At 44.9% G+C, this 23,403-nt stretch overlaps 1 protein-coding gene across 1 annotated transcript in view; it reads right to left on the bottom strand.

Annotated features, from left to right (window-relative positions):
• LOC119381769 (Down syndrome cell adhesion molecule-like protein Dscam2) overlaps nt 1-23,403 on the bottom strand; it is a 400,583-nt gene that overhangs the window by 51,021 nt on the left and 326,159 nt on the right. Inside the window, 7 exon segments of the mRNA XM_049412889.1 lie at nt 1,566-1,713; nt 2,910-3,083; nt 7,989-8,108; nt 17,126-17,410; nt 19,912-20,073; nt 20,850-21,257; nt 23,005-23,277. Coding sequence (XP_049268846.1) covers nt 1,566-1,713; nt 2,910-3,083; nt 7,989-8,108; nt 17,126-17,410; nt 19,912-20,073; nt 20,850-21,257; nt 23,005-23,277 — 1,570 coding nt within the window.

Below are 23,403 nucleotides of genomic sequence, written 5' to 3'. Positions count from 1 at the left end.
GTGAATTGCCACAACAAATATTATCCAAGCGAAGCTCCCAAGAAATATCATGAATACTAAGAGCGATACGAATTCAATTAGCACATCGTTCAATCGACGCATCACATTTCATGGCAAGGAACTTGAATGAACCCTCTGAATTTTGCATGAAGAAACCTTCTGTTCTTATCGAATTTCTGGATGTCCGATTGTTATCGCAGACTTGGCATCCATCTTTCTTGCGATAGGTGCGTCATTGGTAACGAAAGGCTTTATGCGTTAATAAGGTTATTATAGTTTTCACTGCATCTCCTAGCCATTTCCTCACGCCTTCCTTGATTATCGCAGCTTTATGGGCACGTCCTCAGACACAGAGCAGTGGGAGTCTCACTGCCAGCCGAAGTGCCAAACGACACAACAACAAATTATACTTTGTTGAAATCACAGCTCTCCGTACCGTCGCCCGACATATCGAGTATCCTCGCTACCTGTCTACTACAACACTGCAACGACCGGTTAATAAGCGACCATGTTCGGCGTAAAGATGTTCGTTGCGCAAAGGGAGCTGTACCTGTAATCTAATTAGGGCTACGTGCCCCATGTGTCATCTATCCATAGTCATCTTGGTGGATTCGGCTTGGTATGATAAGAAAGCATAGCACGAGAACTGTGCCAGAGCCGACAGCTCGGGCAAATACTTAGTGACCGACGTTGTGCGCCAAGCCAAACGGTCGCCAGACGCTCCAACGGTCATCCTCGATCTCTTTCTTCCTATTCGTGAAGGCGAGCTTTAACAGTCTAGCATCAGGCTTTAAATTATATTTTAACAACGGGGCTATTTAAGCCGGCCATTTGTTCTTGAAGAGCGAATAGAAATGGTCGTCATCGTGAACCGGCACACGGTCTCTTCGTACTCTTCTTCATCGTCGTGATCGTCTTCACCTTCTGCTTCGCTCCCAGAACACATGTGGCGATTCCTCCGGCGCGGGATGCAATAACTCTGACGGGCGAGAGAACGGGCGCAGAGGGAGAGAGAAAGAAAGAGAAAGAGAGAAATAGATATAAAGAAAGGGAATGAAGAGAGAGAAGATAGAAAGAGGAAGAGAGAAATAAATAGAAAGAAAGGGAAGGAAGTGAGAAAAATATAGAAGATGAAAGAAATAGACAGATAGGGAAAGAGGTAGAAAGAAACGGATACAAGAAAAGATAAAAAGAAAAGAGAGCACGCATAGGCCATGTATGGTATAGAATAGCAACGGGTGGGAAAGAGAGGTGAGAGGGCAAAAGCCAAGCCAAGCCAGGACCAGCTAGGCACCCACCAGCTCTGCTGTAACCCAACCTTGCTCGACCTAGTGCAGGCTGCGCTATTTTTTTTTATTGAAGGGATCAGTTTAGACTGTCTTGAGCCGGCTTTCCACGTATCCCATTCTATTTTGTTTCCTTCGGCTAAGTTTTGTAGAGTAACCAGTGACAATTATTTCGTCCAAGTTTTGAATTCTGCTGCAGTGAAGTAGAAATGATCGGTGAATGCAAAAAAAAAAAAGAATATCAGTTTATTTCGCATGTGACTCGCGTTTTTGCATTACCTAGTTTCGGCTTGGAAGTTGAGCACCTGACGGTCCTTGGTCCAGGTGATATTGATCGGCTTTTCGCCGAAGGCCTCGCAACGAATTCTCACGTCTTCTCCTTTCTGTACGTTCTGGGAGCTGAACTGGGACTTGAAGAAGGCCGGCACTGTTCGTCAAATAGAGAAGAATGGTTTCAGAAAAGCTTTATTAGGATTACCACGTGCAGTACGCAATATATGCGCTCATAATTGACGCTGAGAGCAAGGTCCGTGAGTTCTCAGCTAGACAGGGTCACGTGGCTTGAAAATTTACAGTAGCTACGTGTCAGATGGCACCTAGTGCGATGAGGTCATATTGCACTGTTAACAAGTACTCCCTGTTTGGGCTAAAATGTGTAGAGATTTTTTTTTTCTGCGCGACATTAACAAGTTTTCATATCCCAACACGTTCAAGCCGTGAATGCTTCATTACTTTGATTTTTTTACTAAGTGACATTTCAATACATTGCTTGTTGGAAAGAAATAATGAGAAATCCTAAATTACTACACTGTCTTTAAGCAGCCGAACAAAGAAATTAAAGAGACAAATGTAGAAACGTTCAAGAATTGAAGTTCACATCTCAGGGAACTCCTGTTTTAGAAGCAAATTGCTTCAACGCAACGCGGTGTCCTCTAGTGTGCGCATCCAGTATACAAATCGAATCCTCTATTTAAGAAATCGAATTGTATGCAAACAAACAGATTGCTCTCTTTTACTTTACGAGTCCTCACTTTAGGACAGTTGCTTAACATTGAAGTACTCAGGCTTTGGCAGTTATTTGAAAGCCACAATGATTAATTTATTGATTTATTTATTTGAAAACAACAAGAAGACGTATAGACTGAACAACGGTTAAACAGTATCCCTGGTACGACATTGTTATCACATTCAGCACAGCATATCTAATCACTGAATACGTTTTAAAGTGATTAGAATAATAGCGCTCGCTGAAAGACACAATAAATGTTTTATGCTCCCATAAACATTGGACATTGAACCTCACTTTACACTGCGTACATCACAATGACAAACGTATTTAATGAGCATTTTTTATAATGTCACACTTTTACGATATATGATGCATGCAAAATTGAACATAACCCTACAGGGCAGGAATTATCCCCTAATAACATTTCACGCCACCTAATGGAACTAGATGATGTCGCGTTCGTTGACGCATTAACGCCAACGCCGTAAAATATGCGCACCCGCTGCAAAATATTCGACAGTGTTTTTCTGTTTTTTTTTCACGCAGAGGGACTGTGTATTTCGGTTTATTTGTTTGGATTGTTTAATTGGGTTCGTAGGAAACTGCAAACTCACCGTGAACGCGCAGCTTGATTACTTCGCTAAGGCTCGGCTTGACGTTGTTTGTCGCCTGGCACATGTACTCGCCGGCGTCCTTGAGTCCAATCTCGCGCAGTACGAGCGAGCCGTTCTCCAGAATTTGTATGTACGGGTTGCTGATGATGGTCTGCGACTCCACGAGTGGTCCCGCTGCGAATGAGATAAAATAGAGGCTTATTTCGCCAACGTATGCACACACCCGCGTTCTATACATAAACACCCCCCCCCCCTCTCAACTCCCACCTTCGATACATAGTGTATAATAACAAGGAATCAGACGCGGGCCCGCATGCGCGTTCACCGCCCGTAAAACAACCATTTCACGTCCTGAGTGGTTCGGCGTTACAGGCGAAAACTGTGCTTTCCAACGGGCAATGGGAGTACGACAGCTACGTCGCCAGCTCGTGTTGATACTAGGCCTAAATATAAAGAACCGACGCGCCGCCGGCATCGCTGTGGCACCGGCGGCTCGTTGTTGCGAAAACAGCGGCGCCCGCCCGTATACCGTAAGCTCATGAAAATGTCGACCGTATATATAGGCGCTCCCGTGTCCCATGAGCCACTCTTCGGTCTTAAATTCTAATCCCTTCGCGAGAGAGCTTGTCTGTACGTGTACACACGAAGCGGACGCGCGCGGTGCGTGCGAATCGCAACAAAAATTCCATTTCTATGCAAATACCGGTCCGGGCGCGAACTGCGTTACCATAGTTAATGCGCGAGAGAATTGAGGAGGCCGGGAGAATATGCGCATATAGATATATATATCTTTCCTCTAGGCCAGCCAAGGCCAGCTTCTGCCTGGCGCGCGACGCTTTCTCACCGGAGATGGGTAGGAGAAGATCGGGTTGCTTCGGAGAGAAGCACGAAAAAGTGTTGGCGATTTGGTTTGAACGCGAAAAGCGTGGCAAACGCCGAAGAAAAATAAAGCAGTTGCAGGTGCCGGGATCGCACTTTTGCGCCGACGGGGACAGAAAGCAGGCCCATTTCTTCATCTCTCTCTCTTTCTCACTAGTTCTCTGCTGATACTGAGCCCTAAGCGCCTTTCTAGGGAGCGCGACGGAGGCGAGGGTTGGAGGCAAACAACGAACGTGGAAAACGCAGGAAGAAAGTTGCTGCCGAAGGCAGAACCACAGCTCTGATTCGATATCGACGTAAACAGCGCGAGCGGGCGTCTGTTCTTGCCGTTTGCGCTGTTTGTACGATGCGCCGCGCGTTTTGTTTGTTGCTTGTGTTTATAGTAGCTGCGCGTCTCTGTCCGTCTCCTGGAGGGTGTGCTATAGCGAAAGGTGCGGAACGCGCGCGACGTGAAACAGCTGTAAGACGACCGCGCCGACGTGCGAGTGACGGAGGCGTGCGTGAGAGCGTCGAGCAGCCTTGGCAATGCTCGGACCGACGACGCATGCCATCGCATCGGCTGCGTTTTCCGAGATATCCTGCATCTTCCCCGATTTCTTCTCTCCTGGTCGTGTCGTCGTTGCCTTCACTCCACTGCTGTCAACGACACAAAACTAGGCGGGGGGAGGGGAGAGGCATCGCAAGCTCTGCTGGAACCGTTCGAGCTGCCATATATATATGGGTATATGGGCGTATGAATCTGCGCCCTCCTCGCTACGCAATGCCTGTCAAGCTATTGCCATGTCTTTAGCCCCTACATCACTGCCTTTCTGATATCGCAGGCTTTGTTCTCGGGTTTCCAGCGCCTCCGGCGCGACGCAGATTCCGAGAAGCACCGCTTGAGGCATTTGCGGATATATTCGCTTTAGCCGAGTTTCGCTCGCCCTTCTTCGTTCTCGCTTTTTTAACTTCGTTTATTCGGGCTTCGTGCCCAAAGGAAAACACGTACGCCTCGCGCTCTTGTTTATTCGTGGAGGCAACCGCGCGCACGAAGAAATTTGCAGATGAAACCTGAGGACGTGATTTGCTTCTTCAAACGTGACCGGAATTGCCGGCAAAGAAGACCTGGCTTGAGGTCTCATAAAGTGCCGCAAACGCCTCGGCGACAAGCTTTAGCGCTGTTCCTAAAGTTATGTCGGCTACCTTTCTCATCTGCGTAGTCTCTTCGCTAACTGCCACTTTTATAATCCTTTCTAATTTTCTCATTGTACTAGTTTCTCCCCAGTATATACAGATATTGATAACCTGCTGCTTCGCTGCCGCTTTTACGTTTTTGTCTCGCATAAGCTGCAAAAAAAGGGGGGAGGGGGATGAAGTCCTATCTCGATCGTGTCTATATATAAGTGTGCCGCGACATTCACCTGCAAAGACATTTCAAATGCGTGATGCCTCGCATTAGCAGTCGCAGGAACACGTGCGTTTTTCCTATTTGCAGATGTCGCTTTTCTTTTCATCCTCTCTCTTTTTATCTCTCTTTCTCAGCCTTCGTGAGATGCATGCGCACTTCGTGAGATGAAACGCCTTCGTGAGATGCAACGCATGCGCACTTCGTCTCGAAGACGAAGTGCGCATGCGTTGCAGACGGCAATATCGATTCCCTCTCACTCTTTTACGCTGCTGGGGAATCGAGCGCGGCTGTCGATGCTGACGGTGACAGCTGACTGCCGAGGCGATCGGCAACCGAGAAGAAGGGAAGCTAACATGAGAACAAATACCTCGTCCTCGGCCGAGTGGAGCGCGCAATTTGGATTCCTTTAGTATCGATAGCAATCCAATATCGCCAGTTGATGGCGTTCGTGTCGAAGGAAACTGCAACAAAAACAACAAAAAACTGACTATGTTGCTGCTGGAAGCAGCGCCGAACATGCAAGGTTCTTGAAAGTTGAGTCACATAACAAAAGACTAATAAAAAGTGAGAGGTTATTCGTATACATTGATTCGTAGCTGAAAAAAAATTCGGCAGATCCCACGTACCGTGGGAGTCGTCATTATGCGAAGCATGCGGCGGGTAGGTGACTGGGGCGTAAGTGTTTTACTTAGCGACACGTTACAAAATGACGCTAAAGATATATACATATATATATATATATATATATATATATATATATATATATATATATATATTATACGCACGCACGTTTCACGAACCCGTGTGCATGTGTGCAAGAAGTTCTTGACAGTTCTTGGACAAGGGCATCATCACCGTGATCAGTGAGCACCAGTAGCTGGTCATGACTTGTTATAGGATCCGGTCGTGTTGGTGGTGACGAGGGGTCCATGTGTAGTGAAGTATGTGGTATAGTAGAGCTGTTGGTATACGTGGATGCCTCGGTCATTGTGTCGAAAAATTGTCTGTCGACGGAGCCGGCGACATGTCGGAACCTGGAGCCACCCTTCGCGTTGGTGAGGTATAGGCGGTCGAGGCTGGTAGGCCTGGATAGTGCTACGTAGACGAACATCAGTGGATGGTGTTTGTCGTATTCGTAGACTACCTGGGCGTACGTGGCCTACGTAGCGTAGTCTACAAAGCGGCTGTGAATCAATCTGGCACCATCTTTGGTCAGCATGAGGCCATCGCCCAGCGTCGTAAGAAATGAAGAGGACACTGCGTCGTTCTGGTGATCGAATTGCACCTTACGGTGCGGTGATGTGGATATCATATGTAAGTTTCGTTAATGTATATCTCCGGGGTCGAGCAATGCTTCAATATAGCTTGCTGAATAATGGAAATACGATCATAATGTTTATTAGACTGCTATAAAAGCGGAGCCAACACTGGAACTACAGACGTTCATATGATATGACACCTGTATCGTAGGAGTACACATCGTAGGAGTACCATGTAGTGTTTATTGCTTTCTTGCAAAATTAGATAGCAAGCACCACAACCACAATTGACGTTTCACCGGTATTGCGCCTGCGTAGGCTGTTTTTCCAAACCAGTTTATAGACCTGGCATGGCTCAGTGGTAGAATACCTGATTGCCACGCAGAATGGTTGGGTTCGATTCCTGCTGGGATCCTAATGTTCATTCTTTCCATTCGTTGAGTCAACGCTGCCGATGTGGGTTTTCCTCAACGCTCTAGCATTTAAGTTATCAGTGTCTGTTCTCGCCGTTCCTGGGTAGATATAAACTGTCAATCACCTGTGGCGCATACCCGTACACCGCGGCCCGTGGTAAACGGGTATGTGCCACACGTGTCTAGTGGAAAGGGTTTGACGACGTACGCGACAGGATTTTAACGTTATTCATGTCATGACCCGACAGTCATATTCGTCACATGCTCTTACCCTCCCATGCAAATTTTGGTCTACACCAAGTTAAGGAGGCGATCATGAGAGCACCCAGACGTAGGCGGCTAGATAGATAGATAGATAGATAGATAGATAGATAGATAGATACGTAGATAGAAACGCTCAAAGTGCCAGAGGTTCGCTAAGAAATGCTTCGCATTTAATAAATACGCTGGCTTTTCAGCGACGCCAGTTGTTCTTGTTGTTCACCTACTAAGTGTGGCTCACACCCATTGTGCGGGATTGGCCAAGAATTGAATGGCTTTATAACATGTTCTAAAACTTTAGAATTGGGCAGTTTATAGAATAAGAACGTTACATATCTATGTAGGAAATTACGGTGCTTGATGAAATGTATAGAAAAAAAAGATTTTTCCCCCACTTATTAGCAATAGATAATAAAATAAATCAATACCCTAATTTTTTATATGTGTGTATACACAGAAAGATAATAATACTGTTTAGCTAGTTAACCAACTGGCTTCATTAAAGGGACACTAATGAGAAACAATGAATTGGTTTAGATCGATGACTTGCGCTATGAGAACTCTGACGTCTTTAATTTCGCCATCATAGTTTTATTAATAAAGTATCATGCAATGTAGGTTGTATGTGCAGCTGCTGAATCTACTGTGCGAAAGCTGTGAGTTGAAGCAGGGAAGCCATGCCGAAACTTAAGAGCGAAACTCGGCCGAGTGATGTCGCGTGGTGTAGACTTACGCTTACAAGAACTGAAATTTGGGCGAGTTGACAGGGATTCATATTGAACAAGTCTGGAACAATTTATACTGAATAGCACTCGTCTGCTCTTCCAGTTCCTGCTTGTGTCCCCGTAATTTGCGCTATTTGTTCAATATGCTCACTTACGAATCATCTTCTTCCACCTGATCTGGGGATGGGGGACTCCGTCGGCTTGGCAGTCGATGATGACGCTCTCTCCAAGAATACCGGCCTTGTCGGTGGGTTGCTTCCGCCAGTAGGGAGGAACTGGGTGCGCAAAACAAGAGGCGGTATGACATTTTATAAACTACAGCGAGAAGTATGTAGTACAATATTGAAACAACATAAATTCTGTCATTGAGTTCGATAGCGGAGGAGAAAGCTTCGATTCGATGAATGAATGTGAATTAATGATCAACTTAGCCATCTTTTTTTTTAATGCAACACAAATGAAGCCAGTAGAAGCAGCAGCCTTGCAAACTGTTTGAAATTCAATGGCTGAGTGTAATATTAATTGAGTGCAGTACTGACAAGTGTTCTCATGTGTTATCCTGTGCTGTGAAACTTCTCTTTCGATCTTTCTTTCCATTCCGAATCCCCCTTGTTTAGGGTAGCAAACCAGATTTTTCTATTCCGGTTAACCGGCTCACCTTTCCATCTTGCATCTCTCTCTCGCTCTCTGTGCTGTGAACAGAAGAGGTCGCGTGCATTTAGTCTATCCTTATAACTATCTCTTTTCTTCTCATTGTTCTAGTCCCTCCCCTATCCCAAAGTAGGGTAGTGAACAAGGTTATCTTGTCGGTTCACCTTTCTACCACTCCTCTCTTTCACTTCCCTCTCTCTCTTGCATTGTAAAAGTATTCAAGCACGGCAAACCGCTGATACTTTCAAGCATTGTATATTTTTTAGCAGTGTGGTTTTCTTACTAGGTTGCTGGACCCAGTTTTTACTGCATGCAACCTCACGGAACACATGTTACGCGCCAAGATTGCTATAGGAAGTGTCACTCTAACGTAACTGCTGCTCCAGCGAAAATTTGTAGTGCTCATTTGATTGGACAATAAAAAAAACCTTTCTCTTGAACAGTGCAGAGACACTTATGTCTTTTGACAATTCTTATTTACTTTACAATTAGACCCGTGTTTTCACACATTTAATTACAGCACTTGTTTTCAGGCATGCCATTCAGTGCACGCCCGTTTTAAATGTGAAACACCACGTCCTTTTAATGTGCGAGAATGCTGAAAGGCGTGCACAAAAATATGTAAAAGTGAGAAGCCTTATTCGCTTATGGTGATACATAAACGGTTGAAGTAATGGCACTCTTTTTTACTCATGCTGACAGCTAAAATTTTGTGCTTTGTTGAAAAGGAAAAGTACCTTGGTAATGACAGCGCTAAAGCACCTCATAACTCCGAAAATGATGACACTATAAGGACAGTGCGCTCACATCTAAGCAGCCAATGAAGAAGTTTGGCGCAGCAACTGCAGCGTGCATTACTTCCTTCAGCTCAGCAGCCGGCGTGGCTTGTTTTTGTTATCTGTTCTTGTATTTCGAATTACTGGACGATGTGCTCAAAGTTCACGAGAACCCTTCTCGCTCTCCTTTGCTTCTTGTTTTTATTTTTGGTATTTTCGGTCATTGCCATATTTTCCCGCTTTCTTCTAGGATTGAAAATTGGGTCAGCTTCTTCTTCCGAAGGCGCTATTCCAAAAATCCGCGGCAAGCTTTTTATAAATTGCCCCGATCCGACAAGATGATTAGGATAAATTACAGGCGGACCCATTCTACACGTCAAGATTGGCAACGATTTTCTCCCGCCGAAACGAACGAGGCAGCCATACGTCTACGAGCGCAAAGAAATAACATGTACACTTAGCCGGCCACATACGAAGACGAGCGGCGAAATGTGCCAGTGAGCAAGAATAAACGCTTTCAAAGTGCGAGTCGAAAAAAAAAAGAGAAAAGCCGCCCAGCACTACTGACGGAATTGTGGGCGTCGGAGATGCTACTTTTCGCCCCACAGTTGACGTAATTTTCTGTTGTTTTTGTTTTTCTTTCCACAAAGCCTATTTTATACGTATCAACCACGCCTACGTCAGGCGCCGGCACTGCCGCGGCAAATTCTTATTTATGGCGTCTTAGCGGCGCTTGGTGTTCGAAGAGTTCGCTTGGAAATTCAGCCTCCCGGCCTCTCGCGGAATATGGTGAGCAATGGTCCCGACGTCAGAGCGCGCAGCGTTTGATGGCGTTAAAATTGCACTGAGAGAAGAAGTGAGGTTGAGAGGAAAGACAGCATTGTCTAAATTCACGTCACGTCTCAGTGTTCGTTCCTTTTTTTCGTTTCATGAGCTCTTTCTCTCAATGTCATCCTTCCCTATAGCCTTATTCTTCTTTCAGCTATTCTTGAAACCGCACAACGTGCACGTAAAGTGTGTGAAAAAGATGAGCATATTTCCTCAAGGCTTCACAGTAGACGTTGCAGACACGATAGACGTTGCGGAGATTTATACCCGTGTTTCTCGTTAAAGAAAAAACCGCCAGTGAATAATTCAGTCATTGCTGAATACTGCAGAACAAGCACGTTCTCTGACCAGTGGCTCAATTAGTGATAAGCCGATGGAGCTCCACGGGACAACGTTGAAATGTTCGTCAGAAAAACTGCGTGAAAACATTTTATATTCCAAAACCCATTAACCAACAACAGGAAACACACGTTACAAGCAATTCCATTGCAAATTATGCTCCATGATAAGCAATTTCAGTTAGATTTCTTACCTCGTGTTTAGAGCAAACAGGAAAGTGTAAAGCTAAAATGTGAGACAGTTAACTGTACTTTCTTTTTATCGAAGGGATCAGGCTTAGTTATCTAGCTGCCCTGTATTCTACATTTCAGTACCACTTGCCCTCGACATTGGCGCATTCGCCGTCTTCAAAGCGTCAATTCGGTAAAAACAAATTTCCCCCAGGGTAGAAAATAATGTAAGGGTAACTTTAGATGCTATCACCTCGCATACAAGTATTCCTAACTGCAATTGGCAAGTTTTCGTCAAAAAGAGACCTTCAGGTCGTAGGAGGTTAAAGCACTCAAAGGCTGCATTTTTCTCCAGCCTTTCCCGTCACTGGTAGTAGTCACAAAAAACAAGTTCTGCTGTTCCTTAGAGTCAGACCTAGTTAGGTAGCCTTTGTGCTGCCTCGACACGAAGAATAATTGCGTCAGCGCGTGCGCAACATTGTTCGAGAAGGCGGCGTCACAGGAAGCCTTGCTGCGCCAGTGGAAATCAGTATTTGGTGCAGCGTCGTCGCGACAAGGGCAGAAAATGATAGCGTGTCATCGGGAACGAAGGACGGAACTTGGCCGCGCGTTACGTGACCCGAATCGGACGCTGAATTTTCTTCTCCTCAATGCGTTCATTCTGCATTGTCGCTCTTCTCTCGTTCATTTTACTTTTTACTCGCTCCGGTGCCTGCTGCGCTGTAGCGAGAACATTTTGGAGGACTTCGTAGGGTGCGGCCTTCTTTGTGCGTCGTACGTTCGTCACGTCGCGCAACTCAAAGTTCACACGCTTTCGTGCTTCGTTTCTTTCCCTGATTGCTCTTCGTCTCCAGAAAAAGGTGACAACAGATATTTTACTCATTCTGTTACAGCGAACAACTACAACGACGATGGCAGTGACAAAAGAAAGGAAGGACGTAGAACAAGTTTGTTGCGTACTTTGTCAAGTTTTAACATTATTCTACAAGTTTACGGAAAGAACCTATTATGTCACCTATAAATATAACAACGAAATGTCTCCCTTGTGATCTGTCTTGGGCATCGGACCCAATGAACGTCGCTTAAAACTGCGTAGTATATGGGAAATAATTACGCGTGTACACAAAGTAGAGTAATGTTTCAGGTAAATATATCTTCGTCGAATTTTAGCACATGCCTGTTCACGGTTATGTGAAGTCAAGCACGTCCTGAACACTTATGTCTCAGATGGCGTCGCGGACCGTTCACGTTAAGTGTATACAAACTTCGTTCTCGCGCTGATTCCTTATTGCCAAAGAAGTAGGACCGTTCAAATGTGAACTACTGTACTTCATAAACATCTCCGCAATACCTTATATAGGACAACCAAGCTAATCGCGTCCTTTGGCTGACGTCCCTGAAAGAAGAAACATGCCTTTGAAAGTCAACCGCCAAACTGAGTCACTTCAACTCATCGATACAGCGAGTGTCGGGCTCCCGCTTCCCGATCATCGACAGGATTTACGAGTGCGCTGCCGAAATATTGCCCCCGAAGACACCGTCACAGCGCCAGATTTGTGTTTATTCGTGATCGTTCTCAGATAGTTCTAGTTTGTCTGCATACGTATGAGCGTTTGCAGGTTATCAGCGTACTGGAGAAGAACATGTGAGTAAATGGTATCGTTGGGGCACCTGGCGGCGCAGAGCTCAACTAGACGCTAGAGGGAAGCAATTAGAAGAATGACTTAAAGAGCTGTGCTGATAACGAGGCTAACATCCATTGTGAGTAGCTGCCTTGATACGATGAATGATTTAATAATGCTGTCGCCTAAACGTTAACGGCATTTCACAAAAAAAAAAGTTTCAGGGACCCTTTTAGAAGTACCGCTAACTGAGAAATAAGTTTTCCTGCGATGACAAGGCACGATGAAACCGCTAGTAAAGTCGTGGAATCAAACGGGATAGCTGTAATAACATTCGTACACTCTGGCTCTTATTTAATGAGCTGGTATTACCTTTTAACGTGAATTCATGTGTGCTGTGCCTTACAGACCGTACTTCAACATTACCCTGTTGTTTTGAAGCGACATTTGCTCCTTCCGCAGCTTCATAAAAATTCTAATATGTTTTCTAAGAAAGAAACGTGCTGCAAACACGAATCTAACGAATTAAAAAAAATCAGTTGTAATGCATACTTTACAGTGAACGTTGCCTTTTCATATAATAAACAAGGACGTACGTTCTGAGTAGAACCGTGGAAAGTAATTATGGATAATATATCATGCCGTTTTCTAGAACAGGCCATCGAATTCGCAATTTAGGCGTAAAACGTGACCAAAAAAAGAGATTTCCGAACACAAAAGTAGCGTGCGACTGCGCAGAAGATAGCGAGAAACGTGAAGTGAAAGTTGAAAGAAATGAGAACCGCGGGCTCTCCTTTTTCGAAGAAAATAATCACTCCCTTCACCTTAGTGACTTTCGCAAGAGCTCATATCTTCATCACCTGAGGCGAATAATTACGAACTTCGACACCCGTGCGGCTGCGCAATATCATTTCTGACGGTCAACGTTTTCATGAATATTTGTCATACCAGTTCGTGCTGAACGAGCAATAAAGCCTAAGAAGGGCTTCTATTATTCGTCAGATATTGCCAACATAGGGTCGCCATTTCAGAAGAAATAAAAAGCGATTTACTTGGCATTAGTTTTCTGGTTTCTATAGACTATCGTTAAAATTAGGTATATGCAGGAGGAACGCATGCCTCCTGGAGTATGGGAAGCAAAAATTAAAAAAAAAATGAAACTTTCGCCGCATAATAGCTTAACATTCTCCCTCAAAATTGCTTCTCTCATGATATGTGTTGTAATAAATATTCCTGCCGCAAAATCATGAACAATATTCTAATTTTTACAGTAATCATATGCATAAAAATACGTAGTCTTTGTCATACAGAATGGCCTAAAGTTCCGCTGAATTGTATGCAGGCAACAGCTGATGGCCACTGCTGCATGTCTGGCAACATGAAGGAGTGCATACGTTGTTGCTGATATGCGAAATTCGGCGCACATTGCATTTTAGAGAGTGGCGGAGTTGAGTCAAAGACTGCTTGCGCAGTGTAGGCAGCCTTACGCTCTACAAAGCACTTAACCGATCTGTATACTTCTACAGTTGCGTTCTCAAAAATAGTCGAACTGCGCAATTCTGGCCATATAGGGCTAGAGGTCGCGACACAGTGTTTTTCTAACGTTCGGTCTGCACCACTGCTAACTGGCTTTAAGATACCGGTTTGTAAATGTAGTCTTCAGAAACCTTGGCGAAGCTCTTTAAAGCTGACACCACTGTATTAGGATGTAGTGAGTGAACGTTGGCTTCGGGACAACAATTTTGGAATTCAGAGCTTTGTTCTCAGACATTTCCCGTAACGAAAGTGTTAACATATATTTAACTGCACATCAACATCCACGTCAGGTGAGACAGCAGCAGAATCAGTTCCCTATTACACTGTACCAATTATACTGTAAACGTTAATACAACAACTAGAAAAAAATTCGGCAGATCCCACGCATTGTGGGAATCGATGTAATGCGAAGCAGCCAGCAAAGAGCTGCATACATCACCTTGTTTGTCTTTGAGCCAAATGAAATCATTCATGCCATGGCATCTAGTGCACCATATATCGCATGTTTGCCATGCACGCATGCATGCACAATCTCGTGTACACCATGCCAATGAAACGCATATTCTGGTACATAAGTGCATGACCTGTCGCTTATGTTCCTCACGCACTCGTGTCATACCATACCAATTTTGGCATATATCACGCTAACAAAACGGCCGGAAGCGCACCATGACAGTGGCATGTAAATCATACCGTACATGACATGCATAACATGATTCGCATGTTAAGACATCTCATTTATGTTCGTCATACAGTCACATCGCGCAATACCAATTTTGGTGTATATCAAAGGAGCGAAATGGCCGCGAGTGCACCATGAGTAGAGCATGTAAATCATGCCATACATGACATGCATATTATGGTTTTTCATGTTACCGCCTATCACTAATGTTGATCATACAGTCACATCGCGCAATACCAGTTTTGGTGTATATCAAGCTATCGAAACGGCCGCGAATGCACCATGAGCGTGGCATGTAAGTCATGACATACATGGCATGCATGTCATAGTTTTCACGTTACCACCTGTTATTCATGTTCTTCATACAGTCACATCGCGCAATACCAATTTTGGCGCATATAAATGAAGCGAAACGGCCAGGAATGCACCATGAGCGCGGCATGTAAATCATGACATACATAACCTGCATCTCATGATTTCCATGTTACCACCTCTCATTTACGTTCGTCATGCGGTCGCGTCGCGCAATACCAATTTTGGTGTATGTCAAGCAAGCGAAACGGCACGAGTGCGTCATGAGTATGATATGTAAATCATGTTGTGCATGTCATGCATGTCATGATTTTCATGTTAATAATAATAATATCTGGGGTCTAACGTCCCAAAACCACGATATGATTATGAGAGACGCCGTAGTAGAGGGCTCCGGAAATTTCGACCACCTGGGGTTCTTTAACGTGCACCTAAATCTAAGTACACGGGCCTCAAACATTTTCGCCTCCATCGAAAATGCAGCCGCCGCGGCCGGGATTCGATCCCGCGACCTTCGGGTCAGCAGTCGAGTGCCATAACCACTAGACCACCGTGGCGGGGCATGATTTTCATGTTACCACGTCTCATTTACCTTCGTCATACAGTCGCTTCGCGCAATACCAATTTTGGTTACATCAAGCTAGCGAAGCGGCCGCGAATGCATCATGAGCGTGGCAATTAAATCATGACATACATGACATGCATGTCATGGTTTTCATTTTACAAACTGTTCATGTTCTTCATACAGTCACATCGCGAAATACAAATTTTGGTGTATATCAATCTAGTGAAACGGCCGCTAGCGCATCATGAGCGTGGCATGTAAATCAGGTCGTACATGACTTGCATGTCATGATTATCATGTTACCACGTCTCACTTACGTTCATCATGCAGTCGTGTCGCGTAACACCAATTTTGGTGTATACCACGCAAGCGAAACGGACGCGAATGCACCACGAGCGTGGCATGTAAATCATGACATACATGTCATGGATGCCATGGTTTTCATGCTACCACCTGTTATTCATGTTCTTCATAAAGTCACATCGCACAATGCCAATTTTGGTGTATATCAATCTAGCGAAACGGCCGCGAGTGCGCCATGAGCGTGGCATGTAAATCATGTCATACATGACATGCAAATCATGATTTTCATGTTACCACGTTTCAGTTATGTTCGTCATACAGGAATGTCTCGTCATACCAGTTTTCGTATGTATCCCTTCATTTAAACGGCCGCGAGCGCCCCGAGACCATGTCATGTAAATCATGCTGCACATGACATGCGCGTCATGATTTGCATGTTAGGACCTGTCATTATGTTCGTCATGAACTGTTGTCACGCCGTACCAATTTTGGTGTATATGAACTAAACGGAACGGCCGCAAGAGCCCAAAGGTGGTGGAATGTAAATCATGCTGTACATGACATGCGTGTCATGATTTTCATGATATGACCTGTCATTTATGTTCGCGATAAGGCCATGTTATGACACACCAATTTTGGTATACATCCGATTAACGGAATGGCCAGGGAGCCCAAAGGCCGTGGAATGTAAATCATGCTGTTCATGACATGCGTGTTATGATTTTCATGATATGACCTGTCATTTATGTTCGTAATAAGGCCATGTTATGACACACCAATTTTGGTATACATCCGATTAACGAAACGGCCAGGAGAGCGCAAAGTCGTAGGCGGCTAGATAGATAGATAGATAGATAGATAGATAGATAGATAGATAGATAGATAGATAGATAGATAGATAGATAGATAGATAGATAGATAGATAGATAGATAGATAGATAGATAGATAGATAGATAGATAGATAGATAGATAGATAGATAGATAGATAGATAGATAGATACGCTCAATGTCGCAGAAGTTCGCTAAGAAATGCTTCGCATTTAAAAGTGTACCAAATATAAAAATTTCGAATAATTACCTAGCTTACATGAACTTTAATACACGAAGTGGCATTATGCTGCGCAATCAGCGAATTTTTCGACCTTATGACTTTCTGACATACTCGATCCCATTATTAATCTGCGACTCTTTCTTCTTGTTACCTGTTATTATCTGTTCTCGGTGTTTTATGAATGGCGCGTGCATGATATGACCTTATTCAATGAATTTGCATCTAAGTGGGCTGTGTTTAGGCCTTTTAAAATGTCCTAGGCAACCGGAATAATCGTCACCGACCACTACACTATACTCGTACCCTGGAGGTTGTTTCGAACCTATGCACACTTAGGCAGCAATGACTTGTAATATGAATTATGAACCTGTCTTTTAGATTGCATACTGATCGGTGCGCCATGCGCTAAGTGTTTTGCTCAAAGTAAAAGTAAAACATGCTCGGTCATTTGCATACCTTTGACAGTCATGGTGGCCGACCGGTTGACTGCGGCGGCCGGATTTCTAGCGACACAAGTGTAGTTGCCGCTATGTTGAGGTCCAACTGAGTGGAAGGTCAGGGAAGACGTGAACGCGTTTAGCATCTCCGTGTGCGCTCCCAGGTCCGGCCCCAGAGGGCGGCCATCTTTGAGCCAGCCGATGAACACCGGCGGATCACCGTCGATGACCACGCACACGACCACAGTACGCATGCCCTCCTCCAGGTCGCTGGGGAACTTGAACGGATCCACCTTTGGCCCCACTGCCATGGAAAGGCACAGTAAATGATAGCGAGTCAGCCATGACATCGAAGCTATAGCAATCGCTCTTACAAGTGGCATTCGCGTTATTACTTATCGATAGTATACATACATACATACATACATACATACATACATACATACATACATACATACATACATACATACATACATACATACATACATACATACATACATACATACATACATACATACATACATACATACATACATACATACATACATACATACATACATACATACATACATACATACATACATACATACATACATACATACATACATACATACATACATACATACATACATACTGATAGGTGGCCATTGTAAATTTCATATTTACGTTTCTCAGAAGCGTCGATCGGCATTTGAATGATAATACAGTGCGATCTGAACAGTTTATGCATGGCTGTTGAGCATGCGTGGTTTTGCGAAAATTGAAGTGTGAGCTAAAGTTATTATTATTATTATAAATATATATTATAGATCATATATTATAGATATACAGATAATAGATGATAGATATGTATATATTAAGCATATTATAGATATCTAGTACGTAGCAAAGCAAATCCACTTAAATTTATTAAATTCGGTTACTCTATATACCAAGGCAATTAAAGGGCAACAATGTATGCCGGGATCGGATAGCGCAGGTTTCATTCTGAAGGTACATGTATCTTTAACGTGCAACGCAAATAAAGTGCACGAAGGTCTCCACACTTTAAACCTCCAAAAGCGTAGCTGACGCACCTACCACAGTGTCCTTGCAGTAGCAAACATTGAACTACTCCTCTCGCCCCCTTTTCTAAGGCAACGCAGCTACGTAGATTTATAGAGAGGCAGCTGGTCGTCTCATGCTCCATCGGTGTTGAAGAAATACATTGTTCCATGCCACAGAATTTACAGCCATCAATTAGCAAAAGCGGAGTGCTTGTTTCATGTACTGGTCTGCGTCATTCTTCACGGCTTTAACTGCAACCTTGGTTATCCAGATCTAAGGTCTAGTAGCCATGTGAAAGCGCGAGCTTTAGGTCTTGCTGAGGTACTGTGAAGAGTATCGCAGATTTACTGCAGCGCTTGTACCGAACCATCTCGATTATCGTACGTACGTCTATAGTATCATATAAGTTACACCTCACGATTGTGCATGAACATTCCAGTGAACTCTCTGAGCGCTGTACCGTGAACTCTCCCACATAATGATTTTTGGTTTCCTCAATTGCTTCAGAGCCATACGCGAAGCACCCTTTACAGGCGTTACGTAACAACCCAGTCATGACAAAGCTTGTAAAGCGTGCTTTACGCATAGCTTGTAAGCAATAGAAGAACCCGCCAAATTTCACTATGCAAAAACGCGAAGTATATTGATAAGTGGTGAAGGGAGATTCCATCGCACATTCATGAAGTTCACTTTCTATTCTGAATACTATAGAAATGGTCTATATATCAAACTAGTTATCTGTTCCTTCCTTTTTATTAACGTACCATAAGCGAACAACTCGTACCATAAGCCAAAACCACTTGCTAGCATGCTCAACAGCAAAGCTGCTTAAGCCGCCCCGTAAAAACTTTGATATGCACGAAAAACTATCATCATCATGAATGAGTATGTGCCACAGAAATTGGGCAAATCCCACTACTCACCGCTGGTCTACCAAAAATGATGAAGGCAACAGACGGGCGGCAAACGCCAATTAAGATTTCTAGACAGACGTAACCGAAAAACGAGAAAAGCTTTAATAAACCATCGTAATTAACCCAGTGATAAACACCGCGGCTGCACGTTTCAGCTTGGCTGAAGCATCTGTACGAAGTGCTTCAGCTGTACGTACAGCGAGAGAATAGGGAAACAGAATAGCGAAGGAAAAGTTTGTGTTATCGTTTGTCGCCATTGCGCATGCCGCGTACGCTATCATCTTGCGGGCCCCCCTTAAGTGACGGAAATAGCGGGTGACCGCAACGAGCGCTATCTTTGCGTACGCTATACTAAAACCGCCTATAATATTAGGGACGGGAAAGGTAACGGCGGCTACGAGAAGACCCCGAAGCGATGGAAGCCCTGCGCGAACGAAGACGTGCCCGTAGATCTATGGGAGGCGTGAACGCTCGGTTTCAGTGCGACTTTCTGTCTCTGGAGTTTGGTCATCCGTGTCGTGTCTGTGACTGCCTGTGGTTTAATTCGAACCTCTCTGCACTGAGAAGCAACCTAGAAACAACCTATCATCACCTAGATAAAACCTAGCAACAACGTATAAGCAACCAGATTTGATTTCAGAATCGTCCGGCTTCACTGTTTTATGCCTTGCGCGACTTAGTGCAAAGTTCAACCTTTTTTTTCTTTTTTTATGCTTCTAATGTCCTCTGAATCTTAGCGAAAATCTGTACTTTCTCAGCCAAAAAATTGATTAACAAAAAAAAAAAAACCATTGTCTCTGGGAAGGGTGCGCCTGAAAGGAAGGCCTCCGTGATTCCAACCTACCCATGACATGTACGTGTAGTGGTCTCCTGGCGACATCCCCACGTCCGTTCTCGGCGACGCATTCGTAGGTACCCTCGTCCCCTTTTCGGTTCACTTCCGAGAGCACGAGTGTTCCGTTGGCATGAACCAGCTGGCGATGGCCGCTCGGAAGTGACCTTCCCTCTAAAAAAATAAAACCGGAATAAAAACGCGAAAGCATTAGTTGTCACCGTTACGTCAAAGCGGTATTCAGCACGGAAATTCAAACCATGCACCAGCGTCTTCTGCTGATGTGAAAGGTGCCGGTCCATATCTGTCGTAATGAAATACACTTAAGAAAGTTAGTAAGCTGAGTGATAGTGTTACAATTCGAAACATCTCGCATTGATATAATGGCAGCAGCCTGGATTCCCTCAACAAGGCGACCTACAACCAGTTTGTGGTCACAAGTCACTTAGGACCGTCGAGGTTTAAATGGGAGTGAGCTTAAAACTCTGCGAAAAAAACGTGGAGGACAGGGGGAAAAAACTAAATAGCTTAGGAACAGCTTTTCTGCATGGTTAAACTAGCCCGCAAGAACGTCCCGCTAAAGTTCGAGCCTGTTGCCGCAAGTTTAATGCGCGTTATTTTTCGATGTGTCCTCCCCTGTGAGATGTCAGAATGGGAGGCTTAGCTTTCTTTAAATTTCTCTTATTATAGCTTTTAACTCACTGTTTGACTACACATGAATTATCGAACTTAGTGGAATTGGATTTTCGAGTTTTAGCTGCTGAATTGTGCAGGGAAAACTTGTGTTGCGATCTGTGAGCTATTCGTTGAAACTGTTCCGTGTCCTTACCGTCTTGCCCTTTCCGAAGTGAATCGCTCTTCATTGCACGCAGCAGAAAAGGTATAGCCAGCTCCTCTTTGAGGAGTTAATATCTCCTTACTTGTATGTAATTAAAGAAACACGTACTAACCTCGCTCCCAACGAATAGCAGTGAGCGGGTATCCGCCGACGGGACAGTGCACAACCAGGCTCCCTCCGGAGAGGGCCGTCACGTTGCCCATGGGCCGGATGGCCGGTGGCCCATAGACATTCACGCGGGCAACGTGCGCTACCGAGCCTACGTCGTTGGCGGCGCGGCAGCGATACACGCCGCCGTCCTCGGGCCGCACGCTGCTTATGTTGACGTAGCTAACCACTCGGTTGTCGCGGGTGACGTAGTCGCCCACGCGGTAGCGGATGGTCTCCGGTAGGTGGCGCCCGTCCAGGTCCCACGTGACCTGTGGCAGCGGGTTGCCCGTGGCCGTGCAGCGCAGTGACACCGAGCCGCCGGGTTTGTGGATGGACTCGGAAAACACGCTCTCCAGGACTGGCGGCTCGTCTTGTGTTGTAGTGCGGATGAAAACAAGAGAGGAGGATGAAATTTAGTACTGTAGATGGCATAATTTTATTCTAGCAACAGCTATAGATCGGATTGTTAAGGTGACAGCCTTATAAGTCTCATAATTTGAAAAAAAAAATCCGTCATAATCGGCGCCAGCACGAATATAGAAAAAAAGGTACAAAAAATGTGCCACAAGACCTCATCAATGACGTCAGACTGTGAGATCATCATGAGGTCACAAATTGCAGACGTTTGTTGAATCATGCAATCGAATGAGAACGTCAAGATAATTTATTGAGTGTCTCGTGAAAGCATGCCAAATGCGTAAGAAAGATCTTAGGAGAAGGAGAAATCCCAGAAACAGCCATCAGATGGTTTCCTACGCATATGGGACAAGTGGACGAAACCCGAGCGAACCTCAACGAGGTCGCCAACGACCGGGCACGAGGGCTGACATGCCGTGCCGGTCAAACTCGAGGTGACGTCTATGACCATTCGGGGGACACAAAAGATTCACTGCTGTCGTACAACGAAATTACAAAACCCTACTACATGGAGCGTAGGCATTTTCCGTTGCCACACCAAAAATTAAATAGACCACAGGCGGTCAATCTGCGGTTACTGCAGACTGGTACCTACCCGACACCGTACAACGTAAATAAAATTTATCCGGAGCTGGAATTAAGGACAGTGTGCGATGCATGTAATGGCGTCCTGGCAATCAGACACGTGATGGCGGGATGCCCCGCCTCTCTCGCCGATCCCAACCGGGAATGGGAGAAGTGGATGCGGCTCATCAAGAGCGACGAACTCGACGATCAATTAAGGGCTGTCCAGTAGGCCCACGACGCCGCCACCCGTCTCGGACTGGTGGTCCCGACGTGGACGCGGCCCGCCACGGCCTAAAAAACCGAGCTTCAGGACTGTTTATAATAAAGTTATTCAATCAATCAATCGTGAAAGCGTAGGCTTTCCCCTGTGCTCACCTTAACGTTGCCTAAAGGAACTGTGGGAGTTGTAAAAGATTCTTCAGCGATTGTCTAGAGTTATTCATTTGAACGGTTTCCATATAGACTGTTTCATCTTATTTCATCTCAGTGCTTACGCGCTCGAAGCACTACAAACGGTGAAAAAAGTGACGAAGGTACGACTGCTTAGAAGAATAGAAAATGTTATTTTTAATATTGTAAAAATTTGTATAAATTTCCATGCTCAGTGCCAAATAGTGCTTCTCTTGCTTACGGGTGACTGAATCTCAAAGATCGTAATACTTGCCAATGGAAATACTATATTCACTTAGTTTATTAACGGCGTGTCATAAGATCGCCTAGTCATTAGGTACCACTGAGAACCAGTGTTAAAGCAGTTATGAAGCCGAGAAGTTATGAAATGGTGTTTAGAGGCCATCCCTTCTAATAGAAGCACAAGTTCATAATATGCGTCACCAAATCTGCTACATTTTACGTGGACATCTACTCTGAATATCTTCTGGCTCCCGGCGGTAACAAAACTTCCTCCACTGTTCTTTTTTTTTTCTTTTGTGTTCGACACTTAATGTGCTTTGAAAACTATCACGGAAGCAGGACTATCACGGAAGCAGGAACTCCCGAGTACACGAACTGTAAGTAAATCATTGTATTTACTGCAGAGCGGTCAGTGCAAATCTTCCCATTGAACATTCTTGTCTGAAGGTGACTACGATCAAGACGCGACGCGCGGTATTGACAACGTTCAAAAAGCTCACCATTCAGAATGACTTCGGAAGCGGCCTGCGCCACCTCGAACTGGTTGCGCACGAAGCACTGGTACATGCCGCGGTCTTGGCGCTTGACGGCGTTCACCACGAGCACCCGGTCGTCGAAGAGCAGCTTGACCCTGTCCGAAGCGTACAGGGGTTTCGCGTCCTTGGACCAAGACAGCTCGCGCACAGGATAGCCAGTCGCCGAGCAGTTCAAGCGCAGTGTATGACCAATGGAAGCCGAAACACGGGATGGGCTCACGGTGGCACGTAAAGGGGCTGCAGAAGCAAAGGAGTAGCATATAGAGAACAACTTTACGTTCGACACATGGGCGCCTCCACCTTGCGCTGTTAAACGAATGTCCTCCTAGGTTTGTGTGTCACGACGTTAAATTAACAACGTCT

Source organism: Rhipicephalus sanguineus, chromosome 2, assembly GCF_013339695.2.
Source record: "Rhipicephalus sanguineus isolate Rsan-2018 chromosome 2, BIME_Rsan_1.4, whole genome shotgun sequence".
Classification (NCBI taxonomy): Eukaryota; Metazoa; Arthropoda; class Arachnida; order Ixodida; family Ixodidae; genus Rhipicephalus; species Rhipicephalus sanguineus.
Note: the sequence above shows the minus strand (reverse complement) of the source record. Positions and strands in the feature narration are given on the sequence as shown.